Source organism: Cebus imitator, unplaced genomic scaffold, assembly GCF_001604975.1.
Source record: "Cebus imitator isolate Cc_AM_T3 unplaced genomic scaffold, Cebus_imitator-1.0 Scaffold501, whole genome shotgun sequence".
In the NCBI taxonomy this organism is placed as follows: domain Eukaryota; kingdom Metazoa; phylum Chordata; class Mammalia; order Primates; family Cebidae; genus Cebus; species Cebus imitator.
The window spans coordinates 207895-222045 of record NW_016107816.1 but is presented as its reverse complement, the minus strand read 5'-3'; the positions used below and the strand labels follow the sequence as shown (position 1 = coordinate 222045).

At 33.2% G+C, this 14151-nt stretch overlaps 1 protein-coding gene across 12 annotated transcripts in view; it reads left to right on the top strand.

Moving 5' to 3' along the window:
- The window catches only part of ZNF280D (zinc finger protein 280D), a 106717-nt gene extending 94638 nt beyond the window's left edge, over positions 1 to 12079 (top strand). For 6 of the 12 annotated variants that reach the window (XM_017513770.1, XM_037733220.1, XM_037733219.1 and 3 more), the window contains 3 exons: positions 134 to 179; positions 6738 to 6793; positions 10140 to 12079. In XM_017513770.1, coding sequence (XP_017369259.1) covers positions 134 to 179; positions 6738 to 6793; positions 10140 to 10767 — 730 coding nt within the window. In that variant the 3' untranslated portion in view covers positions 10768 to 12079. Of the gene's footprint in view, positions 1 to 133; positions 180 to 6737; positions 6794 to 9483; positions 9516 to 10139 lie in introns of those variants that run through there. The other 6 variants (XM_017513777.2, XM_017513778.2, XR_005197605.1 and 3 more) reach the window with 5 other exon arrangements.
- Positions 12080 to 14151: the final 2072 nt, after the last annotated feature.

The following is a 14151-nucleotide window of genomic DNA, read 5'->3' as shown; positions in this document are numbered from 1 at the left end:
ACTATTAAAGCATAAAATGTACATTAGTTTCGATCTACATTTTAATTATTTTAGGCATGCAGAAAAAGAATTGTTTCATATTTTATCATCATATGTATAAAATAAAATATTCAAAACTTATCTTGTTTTCAAGATTAAAAAAAGAAGCTCCCACAAAGGAACAAAAACCTGTGTCTAAGGTAAAGTTCGTTTTACTTTATACCTTAAAGGTTTATACACTCGAAAGTATTATTAGTGCGATTTAAAATTTTTTTTCAATTTCAGTATGCATACATCAACAATATTTGGGATGTTGTGAGGAGGAAAAAAATTGAGATTTGAAATTTTTCACTAGATATAAAAATGTCTAGTCCTAAGTAAACTTTTAGGGTATTCTTGTTTTGACAAAGACGACTTATGTTTCACTTGTTTGTTATTTAGTTCAACTAGTGAGTAATGGAGATAAATTTATGAATTAAAAATCCCCAAATCAGTAAAATCTCAATTATTTGGTACACTGGAAAAATTAATCTTTCCAGGATAATTTTCTGGGATATTTTAACTGTCAAAAGGTTAAGGTAATTTTTAAAATAGAAGTATTTTGAATATATATTAAATATGTTTTAGCTATCTTAAACAAGTACTCTAAATGCAAGACTCAGAACTATCATATAAATGTTATTTACTGGGACAATCTAATAGATAAGTGCAGAAATAGTTTTGCTCAACTACTTGCTCTCATCAATTTATGTTGGTATTACTTAATAACTGTTTGCCTTTTTTTGAGTAAAATTAAGTGAAGTAGACTTGATACTTACCTTTTGAATACTTTCTGTCTTGAGTGGTGCATAATATAAGTGAAATCCAGGCAGAAGTATCAGCCTTCTTCCAAGAAGCTTTGTTTTGTACCATAGAAAGTTTCCTTTTGTTTAAAAAAATTTTAACTACAAATAAATTAACAGATGCAGAATTTTTTTTGGTTGTTGTTGTAATCTCTTTCTTCTTGAGGGAGTTTTGGTAGTTTGGTAGTTTCTGGTTTTTAAAAATTCTCCTGGCCGGAGATATAATGGAGCAAATGTGTCATGTGATGCAGGGGTATACAAGCCAATATTTTGCCCCCAAAATAATTATGCCAAATTTGTACATTGTTTAACTCATTATAATTTGACAGGAAAAAATGCTGCATACGTGAATTTAAATATGATCAACTTTTTTAGTATTGTACAAAGGATATATATTTTAGGGGCACGGGAATTCAGGGAGCAAACAGGATATTCTTGTCTAGTCTAAAAACGATATTAAAATCACATACCATTACCTGATAGTATCAAGATAAAATGCATTTGAGACACTTTGCATGCAAATTAAAGATGATTATCAAATATTAAATGATATAATATCAAATGACAAAATACATTATGCTGAAATTGAAAGCATATTGATACAAATAGCTTACAAATTTTTATTATGCAGATTATCTGTGTGGATATTTTGAGCCAAGTGGAAGAAGCTAAAGCTTTACAGTCAGTAAACATGACTGTATATAAAGCTATATACTTAATAAAAGATGTATCCCTTTGCTTACAACAATTGAAGGTAATTTTGAAAGTGTACTTGATGAACATAAAATTTCAGCAAGAGATTTGTATATTCTCAAATTTGAAAATAAATGAAAAAGAGTAAATAAATGAGAAATGCATGAGTCACTGGATGAAGAGCATTGATAATTATGAGGACTGTGCTTATTAAATAGAACTTAAGATTATAAATGCCCTAATTTCATATTTTATGTAGAGATATGAAAAATTCAGTGAAATTCTTTCCAATTTTAAATTTCTAAACTGGAGAAAAGTTGTTTTATATAAATACATCCGATTTACAAAAATGAGCCACTAAGTTTGCACTTAAATATTCTGATGATTTAAGTTCTATAGAAATTCCATGTGAAATAGTTGAAAGCAGCATTTGATATCAATAATATACAATCAAGTTTGTGTTTGGGTCTTCTATACTTTAGTGACATATTTTACTTAGTATAATCTTGCACAGATTTGGGAATGTTATTCAAAAATTTAAAACAATTCCAGCCACAGTGGCATTCTGCAAATGAAGATTACTGTAAACTGAAGTTAATATAACATTTTTTTTATGATTGTTACTTGTTGAAGATAAATTGTTATACATGGCAGTTTGCTCATTTGAAAACAAAATAAGAAAAGAATTAGATTTGAAAATATACTATTGATTGTTTACTTCTATTAACCGGAAGAATAAAATAATTCTGTTTTTCGCAGAAATAAAATGCTTGAATTTAAGCTAATGTGAGTTTAATTCACCTATTTTTAAATTTTTCAGTATTTTTCTGACTAATATTCTACAAAAAAAAATTAAATACACAAAAATAGGCTGGGCACAATGGCACACACCTGTAATCCCAGCACTTTGGACACCAAGGTGGGAAGGTTGCTTAAATTCAGGAGTTCGAGACCAGCCTGGGAAACAAAGTGAGACCCTGTTGCTAAAAACAAAAAACAAAACAAAACAAAAACACACCACACACAAACAAAACTTACAGGGGTATTAATTTTTTCTTTTTCCTCAGGCACCAGTATGGCTTGGTATAGTACTTATTGCAGAAAAGTTATATCAAAATTTTTGAGACTGTTATGCTGAGCCAGAAAGTGCCCCATGAGTTCTTTTTCTTTTCTATACCTTATTTTATTTTTCTGGAGTTAAAAATATATATCTTTTCTACATATTTGTTTAGTTTTCTGTGCACCTGATGCTGGTTTTTTTTTTTTCCTTGATGTTTCACTTTGTCTCTCTAACACTTGAAAATAGTTTTTCCAGTGTTCACACACATAAAAAAAATTGTTGGGGGCTGAGGGGGTTTCTGAAATCTCCCAGACTCCCACCTCAAGTTAAACTAGTTGCACTGTAAGCATATGCTTAGTGTTGTTACGTCAAGATTATTCTTTGCCACTGTTGTGTTGGATGTTCTGTTTGCTAAACCATGAATTATTCCTCATTTCTTGGCTTACTCATCATTTTGATAATTGTGTCCTCTACTAGCTTCCTCATAAGGTGTGCCTCTTTTTTCAGTCCTTGCATATCTAAAAATATATTTATACGAATGAGATTTTGGCTCAAGTACACAGAAACAATTCCCATGCCGTTTTTTAAATGTTGTTTTTACTATCTTCTTATATGCAGTATTTTTATTAACTCTAATGCATTTCTTGCTCCAGTTTCTTGTTATTTAAGTTACGTTTTTTCTTTTTGGAAAGTTTCATGATTGTCTCTGTCACTGGTGTTTTGAAATTGCATGATATGTTCACCCATCCTCGTTTTTTCATTCATTACATGGGCATTTGACAAACTTGGGAGTTTGGAGATTTCTGTTTGGGGGAAGTTTTATAGTGTTATTTCTTTGGTAAATGTTCAGTTTTATTTTCTGTGTGTGTGTGTGTGTGTGTGTGTGTGTGTGTGTGTGTGTGTTTAAGAAATGCCGATTATTCTAATATTGAGCCTCCTGCATCAACTCCTTTTTTTAAAAAAATAACTCTTTTAATTATATGGTATTTTTTTGGTGGCCTTTCATCTTTTTGTTTTTTTGTTTCAATCTTTTTAAAAATTTTCTAAACTTAATTACTTATTTTAGTTGCCATCGTTCTAATTTTGAAAAGCTCTACAATTTTTTATTTGTTCTGTAGTTCCCTTTTTTTACGGTTTTTGTTATTATTTAATGGATATAATAACATACCTCTTTGGGGATATTAAATATTTTATATACACTTTTTTCTTTTGTTCCCAGCAATGCCTCTGATGTGTCCAAGCCCCTTTCTTTATTTCTTTTTGTTTAATTTGGTTTTTTTCATGTTAAAGTATATCTTTTGTTGTGTGGTGATCCTTGCCCACCCATACATAGTTTTAAAATGAGGCTTAAATAATCATTGAAATCTGTATGTGTGTGAATAGGTACAGGGCTGTCTAGCATAGCCATTCAGGTTAAATACTGCAGAACTCCTGCAAATACTATTTACATATAGCCTTCGTAGTCTCAAAAATTCTTAATATTTTTCATATTAGAAATTAAAATCATGATATTTAAAAACTATTTATTGTCAAAAATAAAAATAATAAATATGTTAACATAAACTGTGTATTTTTTTCTGAAAAATAACCATTTTCCAAAACAATAGAAATTTAGTTAGAAAGAATGGCTTCATTTTACACTTTTGCATATTTCTTTAATGTCAGGCTTAATAGAAAAAAAACTGGATTCTCATGTTTCTGAATCCAGTATGTTGTGATACATACTTTTGGTTGAAATGTATGAATAATACCCAGCTTCACTCAGTACTTTAATAATCTTTTCAAATAATTGAGATTATTTCCTTTGATACTATACCAAAAGTAGACAAGTGGAAGTTTTTTTGCCTGTCGCACTGTGGAATCTAACTCCACATCACTGAACTTTTTTGCTTTGTTATATCAAAATCTGTTTGTTTTCATTTTGAAGGGACCTTTTATCCATGCCTAATTTCGTAACATCATGCATTGGTCATTTGGAACATACTGTTTCACTGAGTTCCCTAGATCTTCCAAATGTTGAAATATTTCATTATATAATATCAAGCACTCACATTAATTAATATTAGCATTAACCTAATCAGTGGTGGGTAGTTTTTTGCTTGATTTTATTACTGGAAACAAATAGAGTCAGTTATTTTCCTTAATATGATAGGCTCACTTTGTTAATTTTTCAAAAAAAAAAAAAACCAAAGTCTACTGAAACTCAAGTCTAAATAGTCATAGTTTGACAGTCATTCTTTAAAATAAAAATGGTGCTCTATGAAAAACATGTGGGTAAGGAGAACTCACAACTCAATCACAGACCCAAATATTTTCAGTAGGCAACGGTTGTGTCTTATGCATATTTGCATTTTGTCACACAAAATATTAAAAAGATATGAGCTCAAAGATTGAGATGTAATAAAACTCAATTTTATTAAATTTGTGTTGGTGTGGTTTGAAGAATACAGTGTGTGTGGTGGTGAAGAATACAGTGACTACTAGTACAGATTGGGTTTAGTGCCACTGCCTTGAGTTATGTTAAGTTGGCAGTGTTTTTACACACCACTGTTTTTATACCAAGAATTGTGACCTCACATGCTTCCTGAAAGTGGCTTGGATTCCCCAAGTGTCCATGTACCACACTTTGAGAATGGATGATATGAATTACAATGTGTAGCCTTCTGGATTTGTGCACTGTACAGCATGCACAGTCTGCATGAGAATTGCGTAGACTTCAGTGTAGGAAAATTAGGTGCTGAACTGACTGATTCTTTGTTGAGGAGGATGGTGTCAAAATCATTATGGAGAGGCCCAGTGTGGTGGCTCTTGCCTGTAATCCCAACACTTTGGAAAGCTGATGCGGGAGGATCCCTTGAGGCTAGGAGTTTGAGACTAGCCTAGGCAACACTGGAGACTTCGTCTCTACAAAAAATATTTTTTAAACTAGCTGGTCATCGTGGCACACACTGTAGTACTAGTTATTCAGGAGACTGAGGTGGGAGGATTGCTTGAGCTCAGGAGTTTGAGGTTGCAGTTGAACTATGATTGTGCCACTACACTCCAGCTTGGGCGACAGAAAAAAAATTATTATGGAAAATTTTTTCTTTATGGTTGATCATTGTCCCCAGAGAGAAATCTAGATTCTAGCCGAGGGTGCTAGGTTGGGGAGTGAGTTCTCTGGGTGTTGGCATTCTGGAAGCCAGGCAGGGAGAGGGATTGATAAGTATGTGGATGTTTACTAAATCTTTGTGTGTTTCTCAGTACTTCATGCCTGCCTTTTGCTGTTCCTGGTGTTCATAAGTCTAGACTATCTCCAGTTCAGAAAGTTAACTTTTAGGCTGGGCATGGTGGCTCAGGCCTATAATCCCAGCACTTTAGGAGGCTGAGGTGGGCATATCATTTGAGGTCAGGAGTTCATGACCAGCCTGACCAACATGGTGAAACCCCATCTCTACTAAAAGTAAAAAAAATTAGCTGGGTGTGGCGGCACATGCCTATAATCCCAGCACTGTGGGGGGCTGAGACAGCTGGATCACCTGAGGGGAGACCAGCCTGGCCAACATGGTGAAACCCAGTCTCTACTAAAAATACAAAAATTAGCCGGGCATGGTGGAGGGTGCCTGTAATCCCAGCTACTCAGGAGGCTGAGACAGGAGAGGCGCTTGAACCCAGGAGGTGGAGGTTGCAGTGAGATCGTACCACTGTACTACAGCCTGGGCGACAGAGTGAGAGACTTAAAAAAAAAAAAAAGTAAGTAAGTTAACTTCTAGCCTCTTTGATAAGGGAAGGGATAGGTACCTGTTGTATAAGTTGCGGGGAAGGAGCATTTAGATTTACTAGCAATGCTTAGCTTTTACTTTTTATGTACTAGATAGTATACTGACCGCCTGCAAAAACCAGGTATTTTTGCTTCTTTGGGCAAATTGATTCTCTTCTCCTTGCACTCCTCCACCAAAGACATTCATTGTAACTTCCTCCATACTGCTAAATCAATAACCACTCCATTGACTTTCTTTCTTCTAAAAATTTGTTCAAACCTGTTTATAAATTATTTTTATATTTCTTTGTTATATTAAGTTGCACACTTAAGTTTCTTTTATCTAGAAAGTTTGGTATAATAAAAATAGTTTTCTTTAAGATTAATTATGAATGTAAAAGAAAAGTATCATTAATTATTTCAGGAAATTACAAGACCTAACATGGCTGAAAGAGAAACAGAAACATCAAATTCTGAAAGGTAAATATAAGGAAAAACTGAATTTCTTAAAATTCAAGTATAAGAAATAATTGAGTTGCATTATTTCATAGTTAAATGGCAAAGGACTTTAATTTTTTGTATATAGTGCTGTTTTCAGTACTGGCTGTTAATTAAAATAAAACTTAAAAATTTTAATCCGACAAAAATATTCTCTAGGTCCTTGGTTTTTAAATCTTTTAAACATGTAGAGTATATTTTAGGTTGTTAAATGTTTAAAAAACGATTTACTAGTAAGTAACATGTTGGCAGATTTTCTTTGTCTCTATTAAATGAAAACATTTACAAGATGTTACATGTTACAGGATGGGAGCAGTTATTGCAAATAGGTAATCTTAAGGTTTTTAAAAAGTATTTTCAAAAAGCTGTAAGACTCCTTTTTTTTTTTTTTTGAGATGGAGTCTTGCACTATCGCCCAGGCTGGAGTGCAATGACATGATCTTGGCTGACTGCAACCTCCACCTCCTGGGTTCAAGTGGTTCTCCTGTCTCAGCCTCCCCAGTATCTGGGATTACAGTTGTCAACCACCGTGCCCAGTAATTTTTTGTATTTTTGGTAGAGACAGGGTTTCACTTTGTTGGCCAGGCTGGTCTCAAACTCCTGACCTCAGGTGATCTGCCCACCTCGGTCCCCCAACATGCTGGGATTATAGGCATCAGTCACCACGCCCAGCCAAGAGTACTTCTATGGTAGGATCTCAAAAGTTTCAGAATTCAGAGATTGGCTTTTAAATTTTTCATACTTTGGTAGGATTTTAAAGGACATAAGGTATGTCACAATCTTTAAGCAAAAGAGAATCTGAACATCCTTTATTCCAAAGAAGGGTAATTTTATTTTGTCTCTTAGGTAATTTCATCCATTTATATCTGTATGCTATATATTTTAACAGTAGGTTGCCTTTTAGTCTGTTGAGATTAATCTATTGCCCCTAAAAGCAAATTATGGATTTAGTTCTTTTGAAGGTGTTTCTTATACTTCAATAGTAAAGTTATCTAGCCCTTCCTTCACTGGCATTTTTTATAAGTTCTGGGGGGAAGTGTTAACAAAATATCAGCTGAGGAGTTAGAAAATGCAGACTAGTCATCTCCATATTATTTAACATTTTCTGTAAATTGTAGCTAGTCCATTATGATCTGAACAAAAATAAGAATTATACAAATTTGAAATGAGGAAAAAAATTACAATTTTTTCATGTGGAATTGACCAGTTAAGGGCCAAAAAATTAGTTAAGAACGATTCGAATTAATGAGAGTATTGATTAAAATAGCCTGACATAAAAATCAGAATCTTTCTGCTCTACCAATAACATATGAGTACAAAATATAGTGGACAAACTCATTCAATCATAATAGTGACAAAAATGATACAACTAATTGATCACAGCCAGTTGCAGAGTTCTTTGTTCCTTCATTCCCATTGCTTCACTTGACTGCCTTAAAAATATCTATACCTATATATAGAGAGAGAAATGTGCAGGATCTAAATGAAGAGAAGCAAAATTTTACTGTGATAAAAAATAATATATTAACTGAATGATGGACTATTTTACAAATTAAATTGTGAATTTAATAAACATTTATGGGATTCGTTTTGGAACCTGACAAACTTAAAAAGATTCACATTTTTCTGCTTATTAATACAATAATGTATTTAATCATTCCTTTGTTGTTGGATAAGAGATTAGGTTTATGGCCGGATGAGGTGGCTCACACCTGTAATCCCAGCATTTTGGGAGGCCGAGGCAGGTAGATTATGAGGTTAGGAGTTCAAGACTAGCCTGGCCAACATGGTGAAACCCCGTCTCTAACATACACAAAAATTAGCCGGGCATGGTGGTGTGCACCTGTAATCCCAGCTACTCAGGAGGCCAAGGCAGGAGAATCACTTAAACCCACAACGGCGATGTTGCAGTGAGCTGAGATCGCACCACTGTACTCCAGCCTGGGCGGCAGAGTAAGACTTCGTCCCCAAAAAAAAAAAAAATTAGGTTTTTAATATCCGCTGTTTTAAACATTGTTTTAATGAGCATCCTTGACAAATATTTTTACATTTTTAAAATATGAAATTTATGGGGAAGAGTTGTTAAATGTAGGTGATTTGTTTTATTCTAAAGTACACTGTTAATAATTGTTAAAATTGGATGCTGTTGGTTTAGGATAAAGACAAATCAGTAGAACAAAATAAATAGCAGAGAAATAGCCTTATACAACTAATAATTTAGTAAATAATAAGTTACCCTTTGGCAATGTTGCTAGGATATTTGAGCAATTCATTGGGAAAATGTGTAAATGTCAGATAGATTAAATGTAAGAAATAAGGTATATGTAATCATTAAATTTATTTTAGTAAAATAAGCATCTTTAGATTTATATAATTGGGTGATCTTAGAAATCTTCTGTTTCTAATATTTTATGATTCCCTAAATAGTTTCTGTTAACACATCAGGGCCAGAATAAACACACAGAAACACACACATATAAACATATGTGTGCACAAACATGTACACACACATTGATGTGTATGTATGTTATGTATTTACATACAGTTTTTCAGGCATGTGTTTATGTTTTTAAAATTAGGCTATTAAAACTTAGAGAAATATGTTTGAATGCTTATCTGATTTTATGTATGGAAAGACATTCTAAACATAAGAGGCTATTTAAATCATAAAGGAGGCTGGAAATGGTAGCGCTCATCTGTAATCCCATCACTTTGGAAGCAAGGCAAGAGGATTGCTGGAGCCCAGGAGACCAGCTTGGGCAACATGGCAAGACCCTGTGTGTATCTACAAAAAATAAAAAAAATTAGCCAGGCTTGGTGGTGTGCGCCTATATTCCTAACTACTTGGGAGGCTGAGGTGGAAGGATCACTTGAGCCCAGGAGGTCAAAGCTACAGTGAGACATTTGCACCACTGTGTTCTGGTCTGGGTGACAGAGCAACACTCTGTCTCAAGATTAAAAAATCATAAAAAAGTATAGATTTCTCCAGTTATATTTTTTTGGGTACTTTTACAAGTTAATAAGAATACTTAAATTTAAATTAGAAACAGGCAATGGATATGAACAGATGAAAAATAACAGCCAGGACTAAAACTGGTTGATAGATTTCTTTTAATATGTGACTCCAGAGTTTCTCTGAATCTTGCCTAGTAAAATGGCCTCCTCCTAAATTATAATGTTGTAGCAAGGATTGGGAACTTGGATTTGTTTTCCTTTTTGGTGGGCAAATGTAGCTTGACTTTTTTTTTTAGACCATGTCTTTATTTTGATAGTATTCAAAAACATTGCTTTATGAAGAAATAGATAATAAATGACTTTATTTTTTCAGTAAACGAGATAAAGCTGCTTCAGAAGAAAAAAATGAATGTAATGCAAATTCATTTGAAGGCTCATCAACAACAAAAGGTGAAGAAAGCATAACAGTTTCAGATAAGGAAAATGATACCTGTCTTGCAGACCAGGAAACTGGCTCAAAGAAAATCTTCAGTGGTGATTCAAATATTGGTGCAGATAAAGTGGAAAAGGAAAAACAAATACAGCACGTTTGTCAGGAAATGGAGTTGAAGATGTGCCAAAGTTCAGAAAATGTAATTTTATGTGATCAGATTAAAGATCACCACTCCAGAGAAGCCAGATTTTCTTCAAAGAATATTAAGGATTTGCGGTTAACATCAGATAATGTTAGCACTGATCAGTTTTTGAGAAAAAGAGATGAACCTGAATCTGTTAGTTCTGATGTTAGTGAGCAAGGCAGTATTCATTTGGAACCTCTGACTCCATCAGAGGTACTTGAGTATGAAGCCACAGAGATTCTTCAGAAGGGTAGTGGTGATCCTTCACCCCAGACTGAAGAAGTAGTGTCTGATCAAACAAATAACATTCCTGGAGGAAATAACCCTAGCACAACAGAGGCAACAGTAGACCTGGCAGATGAAAAAGAAAGAAGTCGAAATTAGTCATTTAAGTTTCAGTGTACCAACAATGAGAGCATTTGGAACAGTGCGATCAGGTGAGCTCAGTGGTGCTGTCGTAGGTTCAGAAATGGAAATATGTAAGGGAGGTCATACATACACTTTACCTGTATGCTCAACCTATGTTATCAAACAGATCAGTTCACCAATAATAGCATGATTAGTAGGGATTCCCAAAAACATGGATTTTAATACAGGATTTTAATGGCAGTTACATTTGCAGTGGAGTGGTCTCATTTAATGGTTTTTGAGGAAGTGGGATTTGGTTGCTGACATGAATTGATATTAGTTATATTAATAAAGCCTTTTAAATTTCCATCAGATCTAAGCTAAAAATCCTTATTACCTGGATATCCTTTTCCATTAACTGAGAGGAAGGGATTTGGAAACCATATACTTTTTGAGAGTAATTGATTTAAAATAATGGCTTATTGGCATTGTTAATGAAGGCTTTATTTTGAGGATGATGCTGGTAAATGGAGCATGCCTAGAGCGCTAAATTGATCTAATTAGAATTTGGATGAACATAAACTTAATTTTGGATTTAATATAACATTCCAGTCTGTCAGACGCATGTAGGCAGAATATTTGAATCTTTGTACCTCCACACAAGTATTAGCCTGCCAGGCTGTAAGTTTACCTTAATTAAACTTTCAGTGAAAGTGGAATTATTAAGATATAAATTTATATTTGTGCTTTTTGTCAGTGTGTAAGCTGTGCAGAAATTCTTTGATGTATTAGTTGTATTAATGTAAAGTAGAAACCCATTGTTGAAACTCTTGTAGTTATTATGCTTTTAATATTGTTTTAATGATCTTCTTTAGAAATAGGCCCATAAAAATGGTCTGGAAGCCAAACCAAAGTATGATATAATGTAGATATTGTAAAGCAGTAAACTGAAAACATGTCCTGGCATGTATTCAGCCATGTTTAAGTGACTTTTCTGTAACTGCAAAATAAAAACTTCAAACGGGACCTAAAACAGTGATGTAAAAAAATTGGTTTTGCAAGTTTAGCCTAATTTATCTATAAGATGGCTGCTAAATTGATTTTTTGGGTTTTTTTTATCATCTAGAAAATAATAGATATAGAAATGAATAATATGAAGAACGGTAGTTTGCTTTGAAGTACGAATAAACTTTTATTTAAAATGCTTCATTTTTACTTCTTAAAATGTGCTTTGAATTCATAAAATTTTGTTTCACTGAATGTTCAATGTTTTAAATGGCCATTAAAACTCTGCTGTATATAGTAGTTTTTGAGTAAATATTTGCAATAAAAATCTGTCCCCAAATAATTCTATTTTTCTGATCACTGCTTGATTCAGATTACCTTTGTTGCCTTTAGAAATTATATACTTGTTCAAAGAAATTCAATATCAGTGTTAATGGTGAGGATTTCATTCCACATTCTGTAATTGCTGATACATTATTTTAAATTAGGACTTAAAGTAGAGGGGACAATATTGCTAATATTTATGAGAATAGATTTGCTTTATATATCTCTTCAAGAGAAATAGAATTTAATATTTTTATATCTGCTTAACAATTTGAAGAGGTGAAATAGGCAAAATATATTATGAGTTATTTTGAATAGTTTGGGGAAAGGAGCTAATATTTTTATCTTTCCTGCTCCCAAGAAAAGATAGGGAGAGAGGGAGCCATTAGCTGTCGTCCTTCACCTTGAAATGTAATTCTGTATCATGGAAGATTTTTGGAATAATATAAACCTTAAAAGAGCAGGGTGTCAGAAAAAAGCCTGCCTGTATAAGGACCACTTTGTGAGTTATCATCATTCAATCTGTTGCCACATTATGTTATGCTACAAAACTGTAGAGCACTATGCCAAAATAAGTCTCTAAGTGACACCATAATCCCTTTGGAATTTTGGTACTCCAACACCCATATACCTTTCAAGTAGTGGTATTCAAAGTAGCAGGTTAATGAACTGTTTGTACCTATATACTATGAGATACTGAACTGTAAGTGCTTCATTGAGAAAATCTGGCAATGAAAAAAAAATTGTTTGTTATTTCATCCCCTTTCCATCTCTCCAGTGTTTTAAGGAAGAAATTATAATTTTTTTTCACCTCATGAATTTTTAAAGAACTATTCTAAACATTGTTAAAATAAACTAACAAGATGTTAGTCGCTTTATTTTGGCTACAAGTAAAAAGATGAGGAAACCAACTATCTGGGCAATTTTTTGCCTAAGGCTACAGGCCTAGATTTGAACCGCGTTTGATCTGATTCTAAAGTTATTTTTCCATTAAAAATATAGTTGCTAGCATTTATATTAAACATTTCCTTTAAAAATATTTCTTTTTTTGGCAAATAATTGTTCTATGGATGGTACTAATTGTAGTTTTATTATCCCTACAGTGACTGTATGCGTATGGAATCAAAGACTTCTTAACCTAAAGAAAGAGGGGACTTTTCCTCAAGAGGAGTTGTGAATCATTTTATTAATAGGAAAGATAGCATATAATTTAAGGATATACTTTATAAAATAATTATTGAAGTTTTAATATTTTTGTAGGCTTCTGTTATGTCATTGTCTTTATGGTTGACATGATTGTTTTGTTCCATTAACATTGTTACTACAACACTACTCTGTACTAACTTTAATGAAATAGGAAGTTTCTATGCACTGAAAGAGGATTGCAAGTGTTTTATTTTTAGTAGACTATTAAAACATTAAGACTTGTTTACTCAGCTAAGAAATGAAACCCTTGATTTACCTATTTCTAAACTGAAGAGGAAAAACCATTATCTTTCAAGTACAGTTATGCACCACATATTGACATACCCCATGTAAAATGGTAGTCCAATAAGATTATAATGAGGCTGAAAAATTACTCTTGCCTGATGACATCTTGATGATGCTGACCCCATGTAAGCGTAGGCTAATGTTTGTGTTTCTTAGTTTTTAACAAAATGTTTAAAAAGTAAAAAAAAAAAAAATTGTTTAATAGTAAAAAAGGTTATTGTATAGGATATAAATAAACGAGATTTGTATAGCTGTAAAATGTTTATGTTGTTAGTAAAATGTTTATGTTGCTAGCAAAATGTTACTACAAAAGAGTCAAGTAAAAGGCTGGGCATAGTGGCTCACAACTGTGGTCGTAGCACTCTGGGAGGCCGAGATGGGCAGGTCGCTTGAGTCCAGGAGTTTGAGACCAGGCTGGATAATGTGGCAAAAGTGCATCTCTACCAAAAAAAAAAAAAAAAAATTAGTTAGCTATGGTACATGGTAGCTGGTAGCACTTGTCCCAGCTACCCAGTAGGCTGAGATGGGAGGATCACCTGAGCCTGGGAGTTCATGGCTGCACTGAGCTATGGTCGTTCCACTGCAGGCCAGCCTGGCAAC